Source organism: Rhinolophus ferrumequinum, chromosome 15, assembly GCF_004115265.2.
Source record: "Rhinolophus ferrumequinum isolate MPI-CBG mRhiFer1 chromosome 15, mRhiFer1_v1.p, whole genome shotgun sequence".
Lineage (NCBI taxonomy): Eukaryota > Metazoa > Chordata > Mammalia > Chiroptera > Rhinolophidae > Rhinolophus > Rhinolophus ferrumequinum.
The window spans coordinates 30801350-30826359 of record NC_046298.1 but is presented as its reverse complement, the minus strand read 5'-3'; the positions used below and the strand labels follow the sequence as shown (position 1 = coordinate 30826359).

The 25010-nt window shown below is 58.1% G+C and overlaps 1 protein-coding gene across 4 annotated transcripts in view; it reads right to left on the bottom strand.

The window, feature by feature from the left end:
• GSE1 (Gse1 coiled-coil protein) overlaps positions 1–25010 on the bottom strand; it is a 417816-nt gene that overhangs the window by 22563 nt on the left and 370243 nt on the right. For all 4 annotated transcript variants that reach the window (XM_033128278.1, XM_033128280.1, XM_033128281.1 and 1 more), the window contains exons 3-4: positions 13690–13908; positions 1502–1701 (exon numbers count right to left, since the gene is read on the bottom strand). In XM_033128278.1, coding sequence (XP_032984169.1) covers positions 1502–1701; positions 13690–13908 — 419 coding nt within the window. The remainder of the gene's footprint in view (positions 1–1501; positions 1702–13689; positions 13909–25010) is intronic.

The following is a 25010-nucleotide window of genomic DNA, read 5'->3' as shown; positions in this document are numbered from 1 at the left end:
CCAGGTGGCTGACAGCAAGGAAAAACGGGCCCTCTGAAGACAGGACACTGGTGGAGACCCTTCGTATCCCAAGGGGCAGCTCAGGCTGCTCCAGACCCCTCGGGCAGGAATCCGCCTGCCAGGCCCTGCCCTGTCCCTCCACTCTCCAAACTGCACACGGCTTAGAGCAAATGACGCCAAGGCAGCAGCTTCTAGATGGGCCTAGGGGGCCATGGCCAGGTGACAATCCAGGAGGGTTTGTCACCTCAGAAGTGGAGGTCAAGTTAGGGCCACACCCAGGTGGGTTCCAGGCCATAGCTATTTCCATGGCTCTCTCACTGGATTCCTTGGGGACCCTCACCCTGGGCAGGGCCTGCCTGAAGATGTCCCCCCACCCGCAGGGGCAGAGAAAAGACAGACCCTGAGTGATGACCCTGATGCCCATTCCCCCGACCCAACAAGGCAGAGCCGGGAGGGGTGAGGTGGGAGTTCCCCCTCCCCCGCCCCTTCTTTCTGGTTTAATTAGTATTTCCAAGTGGTGCCATCCCTCGGGGAACTCGGTGGAAAAATTCAGGAGAGAAGCACAGCGACAGGGTTCTTAATTAGGAAGGGCTCCTCTGGGCTGGGAGTACCAGGTGTGGGGGAGGTGATCAGCCCGAGGCAGGTGCAAAGCAGTGGCTCCCAGGGCCACCAGCTCCTTCTGTGCAGGACGGTCACCTGGCAGTGGCTACCCCCAGGGAACCCAAGGGTGGGGAAGGGCCCTCTTGGCAGGCGTCCAGTTAGGACAGAACGTGACACAAGGAAATGTGGGCTGGCTTTTTCCTATTTCAATTCCTTGTTTGAGCAGTAGGTAATAATAACAATAGTTGTTGTTTATCAAGTGCTTAGGATGTGCAAGCACCGTTTTAAGCACGTTCCACGGGGTTACGGGTTGAATGATGCCCCCCTAATTTGTATGCTGAAGCCCCAACCCCCAATTATCTCAGAATGTGACTGTATTTGGAGACAGAGCCTTGAAAGAGGTGACTGAGGTAAAGGAGATCATCGGGGTGGGCCCTACTTCAATGCGACCAGGGTTCTTAGAAGAAATGAGGACACAGACACACAGCGTAGCGTGAAGCCCACGTGAGGACACGGGGAGAAGACGGCCGTCTCCAGGCCAAGGAAAGTGCGACAGCCCGTTTTTCCTTGCTGTCAGAAGGAACCGGCCCTGCTGACACCCTGTCTGATTTCCAGCCTCCAGGCCTGTGAGGAATCTGTAGTATAAGCCCCGGCCTGTGGTGAGTGGTGACGGCAGCTGGAGGTGGCCGACCCCCACCAATGTCCTGACTTTGCACAAACCCTTCTGGTACCAACTGCTGTCCCCTCAGTTTGCAGAGGAGACAGAGGCTGAGGACAGTGCCAGTTTGGGAGTCAGGGATGTGAACACTGAAATCCAGTCCTCCCCTTCGGTAAGGCCACCTTCCCCACAGCCACGACCCATGGCCACACCCAGCTCCACCCCTGTGCCCCAGGCACTCACCTGCCGGCTCTCACTCCTCCAGACGCCATTGACGGTCTTGGTTGGGGCAATGGTCACCACCGGGGGTGTGCTGGGGACGCTGTGGCCCCCAGGGGGGACGATGATGGGACCCATGGGCACGCGCTTGGGCGTGCTGGCCGGGGAGCTGTGGTTGGTGGCTGGAGAGGACACAGGAGACGACTCGCTACTCAGTGAAGACCCTGCAAGAGAAGGACACAGAAGCTCAGCAGGGGCCGCCGACCTGTCACACGCCCACATGCCCATGGAATCGGCCCCTCGGTGTTGGGCTCGCGCTCCCAGCCCCCACTGCAGACTCCAACACAGAGCAGACAACACCTCATTAGAGAGCTGTGAACAGCACCCAGCGTCCTGTGTCCAGTGCAGGCCAAATAGGTGACCCTCCCAGCAAAGCTTCAGCTAGTGTGCCAGGCGCCAGGCAGGTGAGGACACCCTCGCACCAGCAGTGGCACCAGGCTTCCAGGCCACCCAGCCGCACGGTCACAGGGGGACGCGTGAGCCTGGGTGGCTTCGCACTCTGCAGGCTGGAGGGGGTGGAGCTGGCACCTAAACGCTTCTCGTTACGAACTCGGAGTGCCAGCCCTGGTCTGCGCGGATCTGCTTGGAGGCCCTGTTGACAGTCCCAAGGAGCGGCCTGGAGACACCCCATCTCACTGTTAGACTTGAGGAGCAAACAGTCCCTCCAAGGGGACATAACTGTGCCTCTTCTGCCTCTATGAGCCCCACTTGGGACACCTGCAGCCCTGGGGAGGTAGGGAAAGCAGAGCGTCGGCACAGGCCCCCGCCCCCCGCCCCCCACTTCTGGAAGAAGAAATCCATCGGCTTCCAGGCATCCTACCCAAATTTCGTTCGGAACTTGTCTGGGTCCCAGGGACCCTCGTCTTATCTTCACACCATCTGAACTGGTCACACTCCTATTACCAAAGAAAGCTTTTACTTAACGGGGAGGCGGGGTAGCCTAGGGCACGTGGGTGCTGAGCCGACCTTGGCTGCCAAGGCACCGCTGAGATAAAGGAACCACTGTGGTACATGCACTCCACTCCCTTCTTTCTGACCCAGAGGCCCCGACCAGCCCAGTGGTGTGACTAGGAGGCCGCGTGGCCGGACACCGAGCCCCACGGATAGAGACAGAGCTCTGTCCTGCGCAAGGTGCACCCAACCAGGACACTTTCATGGGGCGCCCCAGGCTTGTGCACAACTGTAGGGCAGCCCCATGGGAAACACCTGGTCCAGACAGATGTGCTCCCACCCAACCCACGGGCTGTACCTCAAGAGCTGCCCAGCAGCACGTTCTGCTCAGTGACCCCAGGAACAAAGCTGAGGCCAGGCACCTCCTCACTCCCAGCTCACACCCATCAGTGCCTGGTGGGGGGGGGGGGCAGTGACGAATCGCCAGAGGGCTGCTGCCCCAGGTCTTCAGATGGACCAGCCAACCACAGCCCACCCCCCCCAGGGATTTTGCAACCCTAAGTTGTCTGGGCCAACCCCTAGGACTGAACACTGGGTCTGGATCCAGCAGGGGGCAAGTTCCCAGCCTCCTGGTCAGATGCCGTTACTGCCAGGGGAGGACGTGGGCAGCCTTCCCTTCCCAGTGGGGACACGTCTGAGGTTGTGACGCAAGCTGAGTCTGGCCAAGCTGGTGAGATCCAGCCAGGAAGCCAATTTCCTGACGACCGCCGTGGGCGTGGCATGGCTGGGGACTCACTCTGCAACCCCCCCGGGGGCTAGAGAGGCCGCATTCCACTGACAAGATGATGAGAGTTCTGGAAGTCCTAGTGCTAAGTTGGGGAGGGCACAGCACCCTGACCCCTCGCCCAGGTTTGTGTAACTTCGGGAAATGGACCGCATCTTCTCAGGTGTGGCATCCGCCATGGCCTGATCTTGGCCAAGTGGGGCTGGCGTCCACAAAGTCACGGCCAGGGCTCCCGGCAGCCACCGACCTAAAAGGACCACCAGGCCCACCAGCGGCCGAAAGCACACAGCCAGCACGGTCTCGGGAGGAATGCCCATGGCGGAGCAGGAAGCAGCCAGAGCCTTAGCCCCACGGTGAGTCGCAACACCACCACCAAGCAAAGACAGACCGAAACACGCACTGATGGGGTTGGCATCCAGACAGCTGCACCTGCTGGATGGCAGAAGGATGGCGGGGCCTCGCTCTGTCTCAGGATCTGCGTTCACTCTGCAAATTCATCCCACTGGGCATTTACGGGCTGTGTTCCTTTTTCTGTCGGTACTTAGATCTTGATAACGCTCGTTTTAAATTTTTAGGAAAAATTCTAGGCAAGGGATATCTTTCTCTTTAAAAGAAAAAAAAAATTTCCATGGACTCTGTACCGATCTCCTTTTTTTGGTTGTGGCAGCTTTATTGAGATATAATTCCCACACCACAGAACTCAACCCATATCAAGTGTGAGATTCAATTTTAGTCTATCACAGCTGTGCAACAATCACCACAGTAGATTCTAGAATGTTCTCTCCACCCCAGAAAGAAACCCCGTTAGCCGCCACTCTCCTCCCCCCAGCGCTTGCCTACCACCAATCTGCTTTCTGTCTCCATGGATTTACCTGTTCTGGACATTTCATGTAAATGGAATCATACAATATGCAGCTTTTTGCAACTGGCTTTTTCCCCATAGCATGAGATTTTTCTACTTCATCTATATGGTAGTGTGTGTCAGGACCCCATTCCTTTCCATGGCTGAACAACTTTCCACCGTGTGGAGAGACCTCATTTTGTTTTCCCATCGTCCGCTGATGGACGTTTGGGTGTGTGGCCTTGTGGCTACTGTGAGTAGTGCTACCGTGACCACTGCTCTTAAAACTCCTCTCACGCAGCCTCAGGCGCTCGGATGCCTGGAGGACCTACTGTGCACCTGACCTGCACCCTGGGGGGTCCTGTCTAAACTGCCTGTGGGTGGCAGGGAGAGTGGGTATTTATGCTCTTGAGTCAAAAAAGTAAAGACGTAAAACAAGCACACCAACAGACCCCACTGGTCCAGGCAGAGGCTGCACTTGCCCAGAAGACAAATTGAGGTCAAAAGCCAGGTGGGCGCTGGTCCTGCAGGGGGTGGGGAAGGTGGGAACAGACACCTGGAGCCCCTAGGCCTCACGGTGGGACATGCCGAGACCCCGCCTATGGGCAGGAGCACCTGACGCCAGCCCAGGGGGTTGTGCCACTGCCTGTGGAGACTCTGGGCCACCTGCTTCCTGCCCAGGCTCTCCTCCCTCCACCCGACCCTCAATAGTCTCTGTGTTAGCCTCTTTTCTAAGCGCCGGGGGGTGAGCGAGACTGAGGGAGCATGGGGGGCCCAGGTGGGCCAGCACCAGGGAGGCCATCCACAATCAGCTGCCTACTCCCCTGGGGCCGGGCTGGCACGCGCCAGCCAGAGCACTCGATCGATCGATCGATCGATCCCTGACCACGCACTGCCAATTAGTGAGCGGCTGCCCCAACGGTCGTCCGCACAGCGGCGGCAGCGGAAGGGCCGTGATCACTGTAATTAACTGGAGGCATGCGGCAGGACTCAGTGGACGCATGTGGATTGGAGATGACAAGAGGCAGAGTGCTCAGTGTCACCTCTGCTGTCCGACCTCGCGGATTAGCGCCCGAGGCCACCCGGGAACATGTAATTAACAGCTGAGACCTCAAAGTTGCTGCGAGGGGAGTAGAGTGAGGCCTGAAAACAAAACTGCAACACGGCAGCAGCCCTGCCAGCTCTCCCAGAGGTGCACGTAACCAGCCATGCAAACAATCATTAAGCACTGACTGCATGCCCTGAACAAGGACCTGTGCTGCCGCAGGCCCACCCCCATCTGGGACACTGCAGTGGGTAGACGGGGCCAGGATCGGTTGAAATTATACGAAACAGCCCTTGTCCACCCCGGGCCAGACCCTGCACTCAGTCAGGCTGCCTCAGTTGGGGGGGACACAGAGAGCAGAGGACGGTGACCATTTGATGTTGTTTTTCTAAAAAAGGACCCTTGGGACGTCTTCCTGAGAAGACGCCTGCAATGTGGCTTGGTCCTGCCCAGAGCTTTGTAAGGCTGGAAGGGGCAGCACCACAGGGACAACTCGGGTGCCAGCAGGAGGCAGCTGCTACAGATTTGCAAGTGAGCGACGGAGCCACAGGGGTTCCTCCCCAGCTGAGCTTTGCCCCAGTGCAGGCAGTGACTGGGGACCCACGGTGACAGGCAGGCCTAAGCCCAGAGAATCTTGTGCACTCTGTTCTCTTGGGCCCCTCTGCTCTCTCCATTTTTCTGCATTTGTTCTATCCCACATCATCTTGATTGCTCTCTGGGTCAACATTGCACAGTGAGAACTGTGTCAGGCCACCATGACTCTGGCTGGCACTGGTGGACCCTGGGGTGAGCGAGCCCTCAGCCTGGTGTGGATGGCATTCCCCCCGGGAGGGACAGCATCCCCCAGACTGGCATCTCCCCAGGCTGCTCCTCCACCCTCCCCATTTCCCACCAGGACGTGGGAACCCAGGCTGGTAGACTTGTGCCATTTGGACCCAGAAAGGAGCCTGGCTGTTGATCAGTCCCACTCTTTTGCTTGCGAGGCCCAGAGGGGCCATGGGACCAGCAGGAAGCCTCCCAGCCAGCAGGCAGTCAAGTGGGACAGAGCCTGGACTGTCCCAAGGGAACAGAAACAGTGGACCCTGAATGTAAGTCCAACCTGTGCCTGGTGGGAATTAGAGTGTGTGGGTCACAGAGGTGAAGTCCCCATCAAAAGCACATGGTGGGGACGGGGTAGGGAACCCTCTGGACTCCCTGCAGGCCAGGCAGGGACAGCCAGGTACACAGCACATGCAGGGCTGCCCTTGGTCCAGCTCAACTTCAGGAAGGACCCACCGCACGGGGGCTCTCCTGCCTGGCATCAGCTAGAGCTTCTCCACAGGGTACATAGGAGCCCCCACCCCACTCGATTTACTGTCACTAAATGCAAATCAGTAGAGCTGAGATGCAGGTCTTTATTACCAAAAGCATTTCCAGGGACTGATGATTTGTTGAGCAGGGCTGGGGAGAGTGGCGGGTTCCCACATCTGATGGGCAATGCTGCCGTGTCAGGGTGCATGGGGAGCTTAGAGGAGGCACCCCGAGAGAGGTGGGGCAAGTGGGAGCAAAGAGGAAGACAGGGGAGACAGGAAGGGGCTTTGAGGGTTGACAGGGAAAGTCACCACTGTTGTGGCAGCAGTACGGCCGTGGAGGCCTTGTGGTCCACACGGCCACTGCTCTGGTCACTTGCACTGTGCCCACCCAGTTCTCTCTCCCACCATGCCTCCTGCTGAGAGCACGCTCAGCTCCCAGGCATGACTGCTGCCCCTTTCCAGGGCCTTACTCTCCTCCAGCGCTGGCCTCCCTTGCCAACCTGCCTGCAGAATCCCGGCCTGGCAGACAGAGGAGGGAGAGGCATGGAGGACACCCCGCCCGAGCTCACACCTGTGCAGAGACAGATGGGGCTGCAGACACCCACAGGGAGACGCCGCCTTGCCAAGCTCCGCCAGCCGCATGGCTGACACACACACGCGGCGAGCATGCCAGGCGGGATCTTTTCTCCTCTCATTTGTTTTGCTGCTGTCTTTGAAAGCGGCAGATTTCAGGTGGCGGCAGAACACGAGAGCCCCAGCCTCGCGCAGGCTGGCTGCATGACGGCCGCACTGGTAGGCCGAGTCACACCTCCAACCTCAACAGCAGGCGGGACGATCCCCAGTCTCCCTGGGACTCAGGGAAGGGACCTTGGTTCCAGGAAGCTCCAGGAGCCTGAAGGTAACCAGAGCCGTCCGCAAAGCCAGTGACAAGATAAGGAGGGCAGCCAGCAGACAGACGCTGGGGAAGGAAGCCAGGCGGGGGGCCAGGGTTTAGGGCTCTAGACCCGAATGAGAGCTAGCAATTCAAGTCCAGCTGCCACCATCACACCCTTGTGAACCTTCCTGTGTGGTCCAAATAAAGCTGGGGAAGCAGTCATTTCTCACAGGTGACAAAAATGGTACCCATGCTCTGTGCGGATGTCAGCTTGGTGAGGCCGCTCGGCCACCCCCTAGGGCTCCAGGTGGCAATATCACACACCCGACAAGCTCCACTGGGAGGACTGGATGTGGGATTTGAACGGGTTCATGTGGCTTCAGAGCCCACCCTGTGCCCTCTACCCAGTACCGACCCTAGCACCCTAGCTACGGAGAAAGCCCCCAGCCCCAGCTGCCCAAGGTGACCCCAAGCCACACAGCCCAGGCCCCAGGTCCCCTCACTGGACACTGGAAGCATGTGGTGTGACCAGCAGCCGCTGGAAGCGGCAGGAAAGACACGCAGGGACAAGAGCCGTTCCCAGTTAGGATCGCCCCATGGGTCCCCAGGGCTCGGGGGACTGCTCCAGCCCCGGCGTCTCAAGCGTCTTCCTCGAGCGGCTGAGGACATGGCAGCCTCCCTGTGCCACGGCCCACGCCCCTCAGCAGATGGGTGCTGCGGCCCCATGGGAGTCGCCTGTTTCAACAACGAGGAGGCAAGCAGATTGCCACACAGCTTGTGAGAACCGCCGCCTGGCAGCAGCCCCTGCTCCATCACACGCAGGGATGGTGGGAGACACAGGCTCCCCGACTTGCCCTCTGTGAGGGGGCAGGGGAGAAGATCGGGCTAGGACGTCTCCTAGGGCAGGCCACGCAGCGGTCAGACTCCAGCCAGGGCCAGGCGGGCATGAAGCATGAGCCGTATCGTCTCACACCCTCACTGAGTCATTCAACAAGCGCCTCCAAGCCCACAGATGGTTTGGGGATACTCGACATGCCCTGTAAGCCCTAGAGGAGGGTGGGCGGCTCAGAAGTCACAACCTGCCCCAGGACAGTAGGTCTCAGGGCTCCTAGGCTAAGACTCATTCCAAGGCCCAAACTGGAGCTTCAGAGGCCTTTGGCAGCGAACTCAATGTCTCTCCAGAGGAGGTTCTAGTGAGGGGACTGGCAGAGTGGGGAGGCCAGGCCAAGTGGAGCTGGCCTAGCAGCTTCTGAGGGAGGGCCGAGTGGGCCAGGGGGACATCACTTTGGTGGGCAGGGGAGTGGGGGAGGGGCTCCAGCAGATGCCAGATGCCACGGACACCACCTGTGTGATGCTTCAGTTCAAGGTGAGGCCGGCCCACTGGCCTGTCGCTGAGTACACCCCATGGGTGTGCCGGGACCAACTTAAGGTTAGACCCAAGGCTCCTTCCAGAATATTGTGTAGATTCGGTCACTCCCTGGGCCTTCTTTCTCTCCAGGAGTAAAGACAAGGGACCGGGTAATGGAGAGAGGCTGCCCTGGGCCTGAGTGCACCCCACGCTATCGGGACAGACAGGAGCAGCTGTGGAGGCAGTGGCTGACCCCCAGCCCACACCGGCCGGGTTCTCTCCCGAAGTCGAGTCCAATTTGGCCAGCCCAAGACCCAGTACACAGCCGTCTGTATCCAGGAGCGCCTCTCCTCTCTACCCGTGGAAACACTGTCCTTCCTAGGCCCTCCCAGGGAGGGCCCGCAAGCCCCCGGCCGGGCTGCTGGGGAATGAGGAGGGGCAGAGGTGGTGGCGGTCTTAGTGTTGCGTGGGGGTGGCCGTGGTTAGGGTCGAGGGGGGTGATGGCGCCGGTGGCCCCCATTCAGGACACACGGCAGCTGTGCCTGGCGCTAGTGTGTTCTCACTGAATCATCAAAATCGATGAGGCAGAGACATTATTCTCGTCCTGAGAAAAGATGGAAGCTCGAAGAGGTAAAGTGACGTGCCCAGGTCACACAGCCAGGACGTCCACAAGAATACGCTAACGCCCAAGTGAGCACCTGCCCGGGGCAGGTAAAGGGGCAGGCGGTCCCAGGCGCGACCGGGCACCTCTAGCCCACCAGACCCCCAGGGACAGACGCCTGGCCCCACTGGCCACAGGGGACTGAGCAGGGCGGTTTGGCCGCAATGAAAAGAACGTATCTCGGCACATCAAGAAAGAAAAAAATTCCCTGCTGAGGGCCGACTTTGGTTCTCTCTCTTCTCTCCTCCACAGCCTTCCTCTGGGGTAGAGCAGGCGATACGGCACGCGGCTAACTGCCTCTGAATTGAATTTTTAAACTGCACCCTTGGAACACGACATGAGAAAAGACATTAGGCCAAGAAGAGGGGACAGCGTGGTCCATGGCTCAAAATAAGATGCGACTTCCACAGTGGGGCAGGGTGTGAGGCTGGGGTAGAGAGAGTCAAAGGTGAGCCGGAGATGCATCCTGAGCAAAAACAGGTACCCAGGCAGCGTGTGGTTCACAGAGCCAGAGCCGGGCCCAGGGCCGTCAGTCCAGCGTTCCACGAGGCCTGCTCGGGTGGGCGGCTGCAGCCTTGCCTCTGCCACCTCCTCCCTGTGTAGGTCTAGAAGCTGCTCTGGCTCCAGCTGAACCTCTGCCCACAGGGATGAGGCTGTTGGAAGTAGGCCATGGGGACCTGGGCCACCTTAGTTCCCAGGTGCTGAGACGCTGGCATCTCTAGGGGCATGAGATACTTTCACCCCATTGTCCTTGGGGGGGGGGGGACTCTGCAGAGACGGGGCCTGGCCCACCTGGAAGGGAGGGCTTCAGTAGAGGCCCTGGCTCCCTTTCTACAGGGAGGTAGACATGGATGCCAGGAGGGGCAGGAGGCAGTGGAATCCTGGGACATGGGTCCATGGAGTTGGCTCCCTCCCCCTCTGCCACTTATGATGGAGCATGCCGGCAAGCTTGAAGCTCAGTTTTGTTCAACAGCAAAAAAGGACAGAGAACAGGCCAGGGCTATACTGAGAATGTGGGGGGAGCCTGCCCGGTACCTGTCAGGTGCTCAATAAAGGGTCACTGCTGTGACAAAGGAGGGGAGAGTCCTTGCAGGGTCTGCCGCCTTCTCTCACACCTGGTGACAGGTGTGCGGTACCATCAGGCCACAAGGTTGATCAGTCACCAGAAGGAATGAAATCCTGACATGGTGCGTTGCAGATGGACCTGGAAACGTAGGGTGAGCACAGGAAGCCAGTCACACGTGCTGTGTGACCCCACAGAAGTGGGACGTCCAGAAGAGCAAACCCAGAGACAGACAGCAGAGCATGGCCGTGGGGCTCAGGGACAGGGGAGGGAGTGACTGCTCGTGCATCTGGGGTTTCTTTTAGGGATGATAAAAACGTTCTGGAATTAGTGGTGATGGTTGTACAACTGTGAATACACTAAAAACCATCGAACTGTACTCTTTTAAAAGGTGAATTTTATGGCACGTGAATTCTATCTTTAAAAATTAACAAGTAAAAGTCTGAGAGCCTTCCTCTCCCCCACACCCCCCAGGGAGGCACAGACTACCCAGGGCTCCCTGTACCACGGCGGTAGGCGCTAGGGTCGAGGGGGGCTCCTGCCCTGCCAGGAGCATCCTCTCAGGCTTGTCAGCCTAACTCGGGCTCTCCACGTCCACTTGGAAAGGTTTAAGCAGCAGCAGCAGCAGCAGCAAGGGGCACAGGAATAGCCTCCCCAGCAGTGTGAGCTCAGGCTCATGTCCCGACCTCTGAGCCTGAGCGTCTCCATTTATACAACGTGGGCTACCAGCCAATTCTACAGACAGTGGAGACGGCAACACCTGAGTTGGGATGACTCAGTGAGAAAAATGGGGTGTGGTCCCGGGAACGCTCCAGAGAGAAACTGAGCATCTCCTCATTTCTTCAAACCAAGGCCCGACCGGGGTTGAGCACATAGAGAACCGAAAACTGAGCTCATTGCCACGGCGTCGAACTCTCACCACTGCTCGTGGTCTCATACTTTGCTCGTGGCCGCTGGAGCCAGATACACGGTGACGAGACCCAGGCACATACACAGCGGAACTTGAGTATCAGGATATCCCAGGTCCACATACATCCACAGTCCACCGACGCTGAACCCCCCAAACCCCGGCTTTCTCATCAGAATGAAGGGGATAACCTCAGGAAAGCCAGCGGCGGATGCCATGCTGTGACAGCTGGAAGAGCTCCGGGCCAGCAAGACTCAGCCCTCTCCACTCTCTCCCAACCCTTTCCAGGGCATCATGCAAAACATCCTGGTCGCAGCCACAGGGCCTGACCCCCGCCAGCAGCACACTTTGCTCCTGGCCAACAAGGCCCAGCAGCTTCTGGCACACTGTCTGCCTCCTGGCCCATCATTCAAGCCAGACACTGGGCCAGCCTGGGACATCGGAGACAAAGGGCCACCGAGGCAGCTCCTGCTCTGTGCCCACAGCCTGTACGTGAGTCCATGTCTGCAAACTTCCCACTGCCTGTCTCAGCAAGGAGGGACACGTGCCCTTTCACTGCCACATCCTCTGCAGATGTGGGGTGTCACCCCAGGACTCAAGCCCAATGGGCTGGGAGTGGACACAGCTGCTTGATGAAGCCTTGACACTCGGGGTGACTCAGCCCAGGCGGAACCAGCATCCTCCCACATGCTGACAGATGTACTGACAGGCGCTTTGAAAGCTGTGCCAGCCCCTTTTCTTTGCTTTCTGGAAGGCTAAGAGAGAAGACAGCCAAAGCAGGTTGCTGCCGGGCAAATTCTGCTCCAGGAGCTTCTCATTGGCTCTGAGGAGACCCCCACGTCTCAATTCCAGCCCCGGTTCCCACTGTGTGAGCTTCTCCTGGGGTGCTCTGCAGCCAGCCCAGGCTGTCTGGTCGAGGGCCTCAGTCGGTGGGCCAGGGCAGGGGCTCAGTGGGCCCGCTGCCTCCGCCAGGCATGTGCTCTGCAGCTGCCTGGCGTGTTGTGGTCCCGAGCAGTAGGGCCTCCTGACACCTGTAGCCCATTGCTCAATGGCAGCCAGAGTCCCCATGGGAGCATGGAGAGGGAGGAGGGGCGTACGTGCACGGACGTGAAGTCGGTGGGCAGCCACACTCTGCCCAAGTCGACCGAGCAGCCCACAGCAGGCGGACATAAAACCCGATCCCAGTGGTCCTCCCTCCTGGGCCAATGTCTCTCCCTGCCTGTCAATTCTAAGTTGATTTCCCTCACACTTCCTCCTCCATCCAACAACCAGGTAGCAGAAAGGGCCTGGGAAGAGGCGAGAGTCAGAAATCAGAAGATCCCCCCGGACCACCCCAGTCAGGACAAATGTCTCTTCCACTGAGGCTGCGGAGCAAGTATTCCCTGGGTGCCCCCGAGGGCCCTGGAACCCGGACGCCAGGCCCTGGACCTTTGCGGCGAAGCAGATAGCGGGCAGAATCACTCAGGGTACCTGCTTCCTCTGCCCTGGAGGTCAACCCCCTCGCTGCCTCCCAGCAGCAAGTCCAGAGAGTGTCTGAGAGGCCTACATCTGAATCTGCATGGACCCAAGTCTCCGGGTAGCTCCAGCCACAAACTGATCCCCACTCCTACTCGTCCAGCCAGCAGCCCTGGACCAGGACTAACGTGGGCAGCTAGATGGTCACCCCAAAAAGTGCCCAAAGCCGGAGGTATAGAGATACTCATGGGAAGACTGAAGCTCAGAGAGGGTCAGTATTTACTCAAAGTCACACAGCATGTCACTGCCCAAATGACAAGAGGAGCCAGGATTCCGTACTTCTGTCTATGCCACCATCCAATTCCTGTCTCCGGGAGAGAGGCAGGTGGGCTGAACTGCCACAGGGACCCCCACTCCAGGATCATTCGAGCTTCCAGAGAAGACTGTGTTCTCTGCCACTCTGGAGGGTATGTCAGAGCCTGGAGCCACTGGGCTCTCAGGAAACAAGCCACCTGGGGAATGGGCTGCCCGGGAGCAGCCTGGGAGGGGGATCAGGGTACAGAATGCCCTCCGTAGCCGCTAGGGTTCCTGTGGCCCAGCACGTCCACCCTCCTCACCATGGGCCACTGGGTACATGTCCCCACTGTCGATGGCGCCATGGTGGCTCCTGGAGCCAAGAAAGGACAGAGGTGGGGGACAGAGAGGAAGCAGAAGCCAAGCAGAGGTGCCAGGGCTGGGGGGGCTTGCTGGCCAGGCAGGGTCCAGGAGGGCCCGAAGTTCAGACTGTGCTGCCCCACCACACTGAACCAGAACGAGAGAACCAAGAGCCGATGAGAACATGTGTGAACACGTGGGTGGGACCCCCACACCTGCTTGTGGGGATCAGCTGCTTCCTGGGCTGCACCCCGCTCCTCTCAGAAGCTGAGAGTTCTGGTGGGATGGCAGGGACTCCTCTCCCTCCCTTGGCCACGGCCTGGTGGGCGCCTCTTACCTCTGGGCTCCTCCGCCTGTTTGGCGAGCTTGCGCAGCGCGGCGGCAAAGCTGGAGGACGGCGCGGCCTGGGCCGACAGCGCGCTGCTGGTGGCAGGGCTGCCGCTGGGCACCAGGGCGCCATTGAGCGGCGAGGGGGTGAGGGGGTTGACGGTGGCGGTGGTCCTGGTCGCGGTGGAAAGCATTCCTAGTGAAGGGGACTTGGGCTCATGGCTCATGCCTGAAACAGGAAGAGAAGAACCAGAGGTCACCCAGAGAGCAGGAGGCCAGCACCAGAGCGAGGTCCGGGGACCCGGGGGTCCAGGCAGCAGGCAGCATGCAGGGAGTGGGAGCCGCCTGGGCGGCTCCTCGGGATAGGCAGGCAAAGCAGACAGAGCCAGCACTGCAGAGAGAACAAGCTGTGAACCCAGAGTCCAGATAGCACCCCTGAGGGTCCAAGGGCACCGCACTCCCCCACCCTCTTGGCTCCATCATTGAACCACATTGTACTCAGGACCCCAGAGATTCCAGAGGCCCAATGGTTAGGTCCACACAATCCTACAATCTCTCCGGGGCTGCAGGGCAGGCCAGGGAGAACCTGAAAGCATCTCCTACAGGGCGTGGGGGTGAGAGACTGAGGCACGGGGCACGGGGCCAGCATTCTCACAGCAAAGAGAAGAACGCCAGCAGAAAGGAAAAGGGCCAAACTAACAATGATAACGAAGGCAAGCAGGGCGGCAGCTCACGGTTAACACACGTTTCTGCCAGGCCTCTGGCACAGCGTCAGTGAGGCTGGCACTGTAACTATCCCCATTGTAAAGAAAAGGAAATGGAGGCTTAGACCCAGGAGCTGACCCAGGCAGGCTGGCCTGGAGCCCTTGTCTGCTGCCACCACACCCTCCTGAGTACCAAAGCACCCAGGGACGCCGGTTGGTCTCCAGCTGAGAAGGCACCACCTCAGAGGACAGCCTGTGGGAGCCAGGCGGCGTCCGCACTGAGGGAGTGGTGGGGGACAGACCACAGCGGCCGCCAACCTTGTCAGGGGCCCTCACCAGGTGCCAACCCGGCCTGGACAGGCTCAAGAGTCAAAACTGATCAAATATATGGTGATGGAAGGAGAACTGACTCCAGGTGGTGAACACACAATGGGATTTATAGATGATGTGATACAGAATTGTACACCTGAAATCTATGTAATTTTACTAACAATTGTCACCCCAATAAATTAAAAAAAAAAAAAGTTAAAACCGCAGAGCTAACCGTCACTGGTGGGGAAAACCCCCTTCTCAGTAGGAGCCAAGGTTAGGTGGAAATGGTCGAGGAGAAGCGGCCTGCCAGGGTGACATCGCATGCCACGGGGCAGGACTTGGCCACCTTCCCGGGGGGCCCCCAGCCTTTCAAGTCCCACCCAAGTGTCAGCGCGAAGGCTGAACCCCTCCCCGCCCCATGTGCCAGATCAATAAAGGTCCAGCTCTGTCTTGGGCAAGCGGTGCCATAAATAAGTTTTCTATGAATATTTTGTGTCCTCTCAGGGCCACTTGACCGGACTGGGTCCATGCTCCCTCGCCCTGGTGCATTGGAGGAGAGTAAATCAAGGCTGGTGGCCTCGTAGAGCTGGCAGGGGCGACAGGTCATGCGCAGGGAGAAGCAAATTAACTTCCAAAGTCCCAGACGGAGACCAGGGAATGCCATGTTGTTATCTGGGGACGGGTCCTTAGAGTCATGGGGGGAGGAGGCCTACAATCACGGAAAATCCAGAAACACAACAGGGCAGGGACGTGGGCTTCCCACAGGGAGGAGTGGGCCACCGCCCCAGGCGGTGGCCCCCGCCCCAAGAAGCTCTGCAGCCCCAGAGCCCACCTCACCTCTGGGATTCCTCCTCAGGTCCAAACAGGTCTGACTGGAACCTGCTTCCACGCTCGTCCCCAGGGGCCTAGCCCTCAGAACTAGCCAGGAGAGGCCACGGGTCCCAAATGCATGTCCCAGACCCCAAGTGCCAGAGGCTCAGGCTGTGCTGGTGCCACGGCGCTCCTGCTGGGCAGGAAAAGAAATCTTGGGGGCGAGGGCCGGGTGCACGGCGGCAGTAGTGGGAAGGGGGGGTCTGGAGCATAAAAGACAATATTGAGGCAGGCACGAGCTTGAGGGCACACCATTCTCTCGGGAGAGGGTTTGTACCTCGGGAACAAAGGACCCCCACAAAAGCCCCTGCGCCCACGGCCGGCAGGCTGGCCTCCCAGCTGCTGGCCGGTCACGTGGGCAGCAGTGCCCACAGCAGCAGCCCCACTGAGCAGCAGAGGCACCGACCCGAGGCTGACCTCTGGGGTCCTCCTCTTTCTGGAAGGGTGCAGGGGGAGGGGGCGGGGGAGCGCAGGGGAGGGGAGGAAGCCACATGTCCACAGCCACCTCAAGCCCAGCAGAGAAAAACCCAAGAACTGGGGGCACATGGGGTCCCCGCCCCGGCAGCCTGATTGCTAGAAAATGCAGGTTTCTGACAACAGTCCTTTCTCAGCCAACCTGGCACCCGGCCAGCCACGTGAGGACCGCAGAGCACAAGAAGCTCAGCTCCAGGCTGCCAATGGCACCCTCTCCTACTCCCGTGGACAGCAGGTCAGCACGGACAGAGAGGATGGGAGGTGTGGGTGAGGCCACAGAGTGGGCAGAAAGCAGGGGCTTGGAAGTCAGGGCTCAGGACCGACTTGGCTGGCTGCCAGGCGCCTGGGGCTTTCATCACACTGCAGCCTCTAATTGTGTGACCTTCGGCAAGTGAACTTCACCTCCCTGACTCTGAGCCTTGGTCTCCGTGTCTGTAAAATGAGGATACGGAGAAAGTCTACCTCATGAGATTAATCCCATAGGGATTTAAGGCGCTAACGCATGCCCGAGGCATCAGAGCAAGGTCAGTCAGTCGGCTACCAGGGCCGAAACCCAGGTGCGGAAGGGTGAGGGGCCTGGCCAAGGCCACACAGCTCGGGCTCAGCAAACTGGGACACACGTAGCCCGATGTGTGCTGCCCACCTCACCTAGGGCTGTAAGGGGAAGAGGCAACTCAAGTGTCAGAAGGCTGTGGGCTGCTTGGGGGGATCACCCCGACACCCCGCCTGGTAGCCCTCCCTGCTGCTGCCTTCCCCAGGCTGGGGGAACAGCCAGGCCTGGTCTGGCATGCACACCTCGGGCAAGGGGCCACCTTCATGTCCCTGTGCAGGCAGCAGTGGCAGCTGGTGAAGGTCGACATACAGGACATTCTGGGACAGAGGGGACCAGAGCTCTCGTCCTGCTGCCCGCAGGGGACACCCGAAGATGTGTCCCCACACATAGGAGCTGATGCGGATGGTCCACAAGACCTCAGGGTCCTGCATGGCACCACACTCACTGGGTTGTTGGTTTTTCTGTTTTTTTGGGGAGAGGGGTGGGAGAGATACTAAGTGGCATCCGAGAGAGGCCTGTCCTTATGGGGACCCAGGCCGGGCAAAGTGCACCAGGTCCTGGGGGTCCTGACAAGTTGCTCAGAGAAAGGTGTCACACTACAAGGGGTTGCCCAGGAGATGAGGTGTGTGAGGAGAGACCCCGGGGCTCCCTCACCCAGGGAGCATCTAAGCAGTCCTCAAAGGTCATACGGATTTTCAGGTCACCTCTCAGATTAGTGTGGGAGAGGGATGGGCCTGGGAGAGGCCACAGTGGCAGAGCCATCACCTACCCCCCCACACCCTGTGCCAATTCTTCACGGTCTCAGACAATCCTGGGAGGCCAGCAGAGCATGGAGGGGAAACTGAAGCCAGGAGCTGTTCAAGGACTAGTCAAGGTCATACAGATGGTTCAAGGCCACAGTTAAGCAGCACAACATCCAGGACGTGAACTCTGTATCCTGGGGTTCAAGATACATTGTTCTTACCGCTTGTTATACCACCTGCCCCATCCAACGCCTAACCCTGAAACCCAAGCCAAAAGATGTAAACACGCGCCCAGAGTTGCAATGCATTTAACTACAGCAGCTCCCCGCTTATACTGTTTCGCTTTCCAAGGTTTCCGTTACTTCTCTAAACATTAAATGGAAAATTCCAGAAATAAACAATTCTTAAGTTTTAAATTGTGGTTGTTGCGCAGCGTGATGAAATCTCACGCTGACCCACTCCGTCCCGCCCGGGATGTGAATCATCCCTCAGTCCCGCGTCCACTCCGTGTACGCTCCCTGCCTGATAGTCACTCAGTAGCCGTCTCGATGATCACACCTACTGCTGCAGTATCTCAGTGCTTATATTCAACTAACCCTTGTTTTACTAAATAATGACCCCAACGTGCAACAGTAGTGATGCTGGCAATTGGGATACGCCAAAGAGAAGCTGTAAAGCATATGTAGGCATAGGAAAAAACACATATAAAGGGTTCAGTACTAGCCATGGTTTCAGGCATCCACTGGGGGTCTTGGAATGTATCCTCTGTGGATTGGGGGTGGACAGTGGGGAGGGGGGAGGGCTACTGTACAGTGGTTTAAAAAATATGTCCATAAAGTCTTTGTTACTCATCCCTTAAAAAGGTGGAGACAATCCTCTTTCCTTGAACGTGGGCCAAACTTATTGACTCACTTCTAATAAACAGAATACAGCGGAAGTGAGGGTGTGTAACTTCCGAGGAGAGGTCATCAAAGGTACCATGCCACTTCCTTCTCTGGGACCACCTGAACTGAGGGTAGTTAGCTACCATGCTGTGAGAATGCTCAAGCAGCCTGTGGAGAAGCCCGTATTTCAGGGAACCGAAACCTCCAGCCCACAGCCGTGTGAAAGTGCCATCTTGGCAGCTGCTCTTCCAGCCCCAGTTAAGCCTTCAGATGAGACGGCAGCCCTGTAACAGCTCAATTACAGCCTCATTGGAGACGCTTGAGCCAGAACCACCCAGCTGAGCCACTCATGAATCCCTGACTGTTTAAGGTGGGACAGTTATGCAGCATCAGACAGCTGATACAGTGAGTCACCACATGTTCGACTGAGCAAGACCCACCCGTACCAATCTCTCCCCTGCCGTCCCTTCTTGAAGTCTAAGAAGTTCAACCATCTGCGAAGAAGTACTCTGTGCCTTTTACCCAGAGTCCCCTATATGAACCCAGGGGATGCCATTAACACCCCCTCCGTTACCCATTCCTTAAAAAGCTGGACACCTCTCTTTAAATCCTAACTACCCTCCAACAAACATATCTTTGTGCCCATTCTACGGATGGGGGAGGACAGGCTTGGATCCCAGGGCTGACAGAGGGTCAGCAGCAGGACCGCGTTCCCTGAACACAGCACCTGTGTCCCGTTTACATAAAGCTGGTCAGGGCCCAGATCCAGACGTGTTCTCAAGCTGTGGGAGGGGAGCCGGCTCTGCCGTGCCCCTGGCCCACACCGTTCCAGGGAGGAGGAATACGGAAGTGAGGACAGGCTGTGTAATTGTTGCACCTCCCAGGGACCGGTCCCCAAGGCTCAGGGAGCAGATGTGAGGTCATTGCCTAGTGGCCGTGTGACAGGCTGGCCAGCTGGCTTCCCGAGTGGACATGCTGTGACTGCCAGCTGCCAGTGCTGGGCAGGATGGCACAGAAGTGCTAGATAGGCAGGTGGCAGCCACAGGGCAAATCCCAGGCCAGACCCCAAAGTCTCACACACCCCTTAAGGCCAGTAGTGGGTGTCTTCAGGTGGCTGCAAGAGGAGCAAATCTTTTTTATCCTTTTTACCTCTCTCATGTTCCAGTGTCTCTCCGCACTGAACCAGATTTTCAAAAAAGGAGGGCACTCAAAGAGATGGAGACTTGCCTGAATGAAGCTGGCATGGCCAACAGAAACATGGGGGCGTTCCCTCAGACCAGGGCCTCCTGCCAACTAGGTGCAGAAGCCAAGGGAATTGGGGTGCCCCTGCTGGAACCTGAACCCAAACCCGAACCCCCATACAAAGCCCCCAGCCCCGGCGAGCAGGTTCCCCGTGGGCAGGTCCTTCTGCCTCCTACTGCCCTCCTTGGAGGAGCCACCACCTATCATCATCAAGCCGCTGCTGGCATCCAACAGTGACAGCCCTCCTCCCTCCCACTGGGCCCGCCCCCTCCCTCCTCAGACAAAGCCTGGCACCTGCTCCCCAGACCCTGCCAGCAGCCTGCAGCCCCATGTACAGCCCCCTTGGGTTCCTGGGGGTCCCCCAAAGCCAGCCTCCCTGCCGTGGTGTTAGTCGTGGGCTCCAGGAGCTGAGAGCCAGGAAAGCTGCTCTGCTGATGTCAGGTCACTTAAAATAGAATTCCAAATGAGCAGCTTCATTAGGGGAGTCTAAAATTAGCATTCCTCTTCAGCATGTGTGCATCAGGAGGGGCCCACGGGGGAGGGGCGGCAAGGGGTCCTCGGAACACCACAGCCTGGGGTGGCGGCTCCCTCACACATAGGACAGAGGCCTACCTGGGGGGACCCAGAGACCCTGTGAAGGGTCACCCTGGACCTGCTGTAGATTGGCACAGCTTTCAAGAACCCTTCACCCCTGCCGCACCCCTAAGTAGTCACAGGAGGAGGGTCTCTTAGGGCCGTCTGCTGCTCTTGACCCCCGCCCCAGGCCCTGCCCAGAAAGGAGGACGTGGGCTCATGTACAGGTGCTCTCTGGCTGAGGCCACAGCACTGTGGCTGTGGAGGCCTAGGGTGGATGGCGGGGAGCCAGGGGGAGGCCCCTACACCCCCAGGAGGCCCCGGGGTGCCTACTCCCCCTGCCCTCATTAGAGAGGTATTTATTAACTTCTGTGCTCCTGGCCATTGACTGAATTCTTGTCTACATTATCAGCTCATGTAAATTCATTATCCTAACAGCTGGGAATAAGCTCCGCTGCGTGAAGGCCAATGATGGATGAGGGCTAGGGGGCTGGGGGCTGCGAGGGGAGGCAGGGATGGGCTCCCTCTCTGCGTTGTACAAGCTCTCCTGCCATGTTTGACTCAGCAGGAGGATAAGCTGGTCCTGCGGCCTCCTGGCCTTCTCATTTGCATCACAGGCTGCTGTCCTCTGGACAGAGCCTCCTGCCCCCATCGGCTGTCCCCTCCACCCGCCGGGAGAAAAGAGCCAGCACAACTAGACCCCAAGAGGTAAAATCCAACAGCTCCCAGGCCCCCCTCAAGCCAAGTGACCAGGAGCCTCTGAGCCCCAGCTTTCTGCCCGCTGGGCCCTTCCAGGGCTGACCTGAGGGCTGATCTGACAGAGCCCGGAGCCCACGCGCTTTGCCAGTGGCTGAGTGCAGGGAGAGAGGAAAAGCCACCGGGCTAACAGCTCCCACAAAATGACCTGAGCCCACCATTCCACAGATGACGAGGATCTGGAGAAGCAGAGATGGCCCGACCTGTCCAAGAACCCAGGGGAGGCCCTCACCTTTCCTGCTGCTTCTACATACGCAGTGTAGTATCATTGATCAATACTTTTTCTCTCCTCTGCCTGGGTTTCTAATATGGCCAGAAGCGGCACAAAGCTTAGGGAAAAAAAAAAAAAAAGGCAAGAAAGAAAGATCCAAGTGTGAGGGGCGGGCCTGGCTGGGGCGCCCAGGACACCTTGCTCTGTGTTCTTCAGAACACACCCCATGGGGCGCCTGCTGTCCAAAGGCTCCAAACAGCAGGGTTTAAAATGTAGGGGAGGCCCCCACCCCTCCATGACATGTGGTCTGGGCTCCTGCTCCCTCCTCTGCGCCATGGTGGAGGGGCCTTATTAATCAGCCTCCCTCCTGGCCTCCTGTGGACCCCATAATTACTGCTTCCTTTCATCTGCGCTCTTCCCGGCTCCAGACCTCAGGCCTGCTCCCTCCATGCTCTGTAATTACAAGCTAATAGCTGAGATGAATTTTCTGCTGGCTCCCGGTTCAAGCACCAATCCGCCCCTTTCCCTGACGGCCCCCCCTGGGGTAATTACACCCCGCAAGGCCAGGCCCAGCAGGGCTTCACTTTCAGGCCCCACTTGCACAATCTGGACTTGCATTCTCTAATCACCCCTCTTGGTAATTTTTCATTACTGCAGAAAGAAATGTTTGTGAACAAATAAAGGGCATCCCCCTGCTTGGGGCCCCTGAGCCCCCGCCCCACGATCCCTGAGTCGCCCTCCAAAGGGGCAATGCTTCTGCAGCCTTAACAAGGCTGGGTCACCCTGCACAGCGACATGTGATCCCGGGAGCCTGAGCGGCTTCATAATAAATTCATTATTATATTTGCCTCCGGGTGTTCTGAGCTCACACGCACGAAGCAATTTTTCTTGGGGGTGGGGGTGCGGAGGAGGCTGGGAGAGTGGGGAAGGTCTTCTTGCTCCCAGATGCACAGGGGTGGCCTGCTGAGGTCTTCAAGTTCTCTTTCTATACTAAAGCTACTCCCTCGTGCTGTAGTCTTCTAAAGGGATGACGGGCCTTTTGCTTGCCCTGAGTCCCTGAACTGGACTTACTCCCCAAGGCTAATGCCCTGAGGAGCTGGGAGGCTGAGCCAAAGCCCTTGCTAATTGCTGGAGCAGGGGAAGGCCCCAGAAGATGGCCTGGATCCTGACCTGGAACCAGAGAGAAGGACCAAGAGAATCCAAGGGGGGTAGGGGGAAGGGGAAAGAAGAGAGGGGAGGAGGGAGAAAGAAGGGAGAGATGAGAAAGAAAGGGGAAGCCAGCCAGGGTGCCTACAAAAGAGCCTGGTCCAGGAGTGAAATGAGTAACAAGGCAGCTCATTTTACGACAAGGCTGCCATCCTCCCCCGCTCAGACCTGTCACTCAGCGGCATTTATTAAGTCACTACAGAATGCTTAAGGCAAGAGCTTATGAGCAGAAAGTGTCGCCAGAACCCTAATCAATGAGAATGGGAGCCCATCCCCAGGGGTGAATCCACCACCAACACCCCCCACACCCCAGAGCTGGTACCATAGGATGAGATGTTTACAAAGCTAATTCTGGGGTCATCCAACAGCCACCCTGTGAGTGGGTTTGGCCCAAGGCCCCTGGATGCCCCCACAGGGGTAGCCAATGAAGGTTGGTGGGGGGGGTAACATTCAGGGTTCTCCCCAGCTTAGCCTGCCTACTGCCATGTTAGCAACTCAGGGTGGGGGGCCCTCAGGGGGCTAAATCTGGGTTCCAGAGAGAACACGGGCAGGTGAAAAACCTTTAGGAGACCCCTACACACATGGGTCACTTGGTGCAAGGGTACCTTGCCAGAGGGGCAGGTCTGGTGGGGCAGCTCCAGCAGGGCTGAGGCCCCAGGCTGGTTCACGGTGGGGGACGTCTTGGTGGGAGCCACCAAGGACAGTCTAGGGGTTGAGGTTCAAGGCCATAGACAACTAGGAGTCCCGGAGGTTCCGGTGGAGGCGAAGGACAGGAAGTCAGGCAACAGATGGCAGCGACATTTGACAGTGATTATTCTAAGCTGCTTCGTCTGAGAAGCCTGGGCAGGACAGATGACGGGCTGAGAGCAGCAAGGGGGTGGCGGGGCCCTCCTGGGAGGGGTGGGGAGTGGAAAGAGGCAGAAACTGGCAGCAATGGGGACTGGAAGGGCCCAACAGCCACAGGGAAGCAGATAATTAAGACAAGAAAAGGCTGACAGAGACATGCTCCAGTTTGCAGCCCAGCATCCTGGACCCCGGAAGCCATTCCCTGACATCGACTGGAGTAATAAAAGCAGCAAATGGTTTCCCCAGCTCGCGCTAGAGCTCTTTCCAGGGGCTGCACTGCTTTGCCCAGAGCACCAGTCACACGTCACAGTAACTCCATGAACAGACCACAGCAGGTAGGGGAGTCACACTGCTGAGCCAAGACAGAGCCCAGGACCAACCCAGCTGGCCTGATTCCCCCTCTTCCATCACCCTTTGGCCCACAGCACTGGGCTTGGTGGTCTCAAGGCCAAGGAGCACCCCCACCACGAATTTATCCCACATGGTCCGCCTCTTACCCCCACTCTACAGATGGGTACACAGGCTAGGAGAGAATCACGCCCTGGTTTAAGGTTGCATGCCGAGAGGCTAAGGAGTGGGGATGGGAACCCAGTTTTCCTTGCTGCTGGACTGGCAATTTCCCTTTAAATATGCGAAGGCACTGGAAAGGACCCCTTCCCAGTGGTCCACTCCCCTTTAGCAGACCCCAGTCCTGCTGTCACTGGCTGCTGTCAGCGTGCCCACCTATGTACCAAACCCATTTTACAGATGGCACCGTGAGGATGGGAGATGACATAAAGCCAGGGAGTAAGAATGAAGACCTGACCTTGGAACCTTTCCCAATCCTGAAACCCATATCTCGGCAGCACCAGGCTGCAGGACATCCATGCTGGAGCCACAGTAGGCCTAGGAGACAACCTGGGGGCGACCTCTGTGTCCCTGCAGCACCTGAGCTAACCAGGCCACCTCCGAGGGGAGCCTTGCTCACAAAGGAGCCCTTTCAGTGACTCTGGAGGTGTGGGGTGCAGGAAGTGGGTGGGGGTCAAAGGTGTCCAATGCAGATGAGCGGTCTCAAGGGAGACGAACTCAACCTGGCCAGGAGGTGGACACTGACCGCCTCCAAGTTTCCATGGAGTGGCAGGTGGGGACCAGCAGGTGGGGAAACAGGCCAGGTCCTTCCTCAGACTGAGGTCTGGGTGGGGGAAAGGAAGCTGCCTGACCAGCCCCGGGGCCCCTATTTCTTGCTGCCTCCCCGCAGAAGGGAGGATGGGGCCCAGGAATCTAAGAGTTCAAACAGCTCCTGCCCTACCTCTCAGGTGAGAAGCTACTCTATCAGAGCGAGGGAGAGAGAATTTAAGGGCACTTGTCCCTTTGATACTGCGTGAAGGTTGACAAAAGCTATCTGTGCAAGGCGGGCATTCTCGATCTGCCTCCTCAGCCCCTAAGGGCACTCAGGAGGTCCTCAGGGGCAGAACAGGAACCAGGACATACATGGACCACATCATCACAGGTGACCAGAATCAACATGGAAAAGGGCACCACCGGCATCCCTGTTCCGGTAGGCTGGGAGCTTCGGAATCCCACTAGGTTAGTCACGGGACTGGATCACTGGTTGGAAAACCAGTCAGCAGACCAATTCCTGGCCTGGCTCCCACTCAGCCTCTCAGTGAGGCCCTGTGTGGCCCGAGCCTCAGTTTCCCTGCCAGTACTCTAGAGGGGGAAGACTAACTGGGGGGAGGCAGAGGCTAAGCAGGCCTCCTTTTACCTATAGACCTGCTTTTACTTGGCCTGAAGTCAAGTGGTTTAAATACAAATCAATAGATGTTTTAAAACAGGAAATTTCAAGTCAAAACGAAGATTTCCAGTTTCTCTCGAAAAATCAGAAGCCACAAAACCATAATACTTAGAGTGGCAGTTGTCCCTTCGTCTGTCCCTAAGTATCCAACTTGCCAGAGTCCCCACCATTCCCTATCATCTC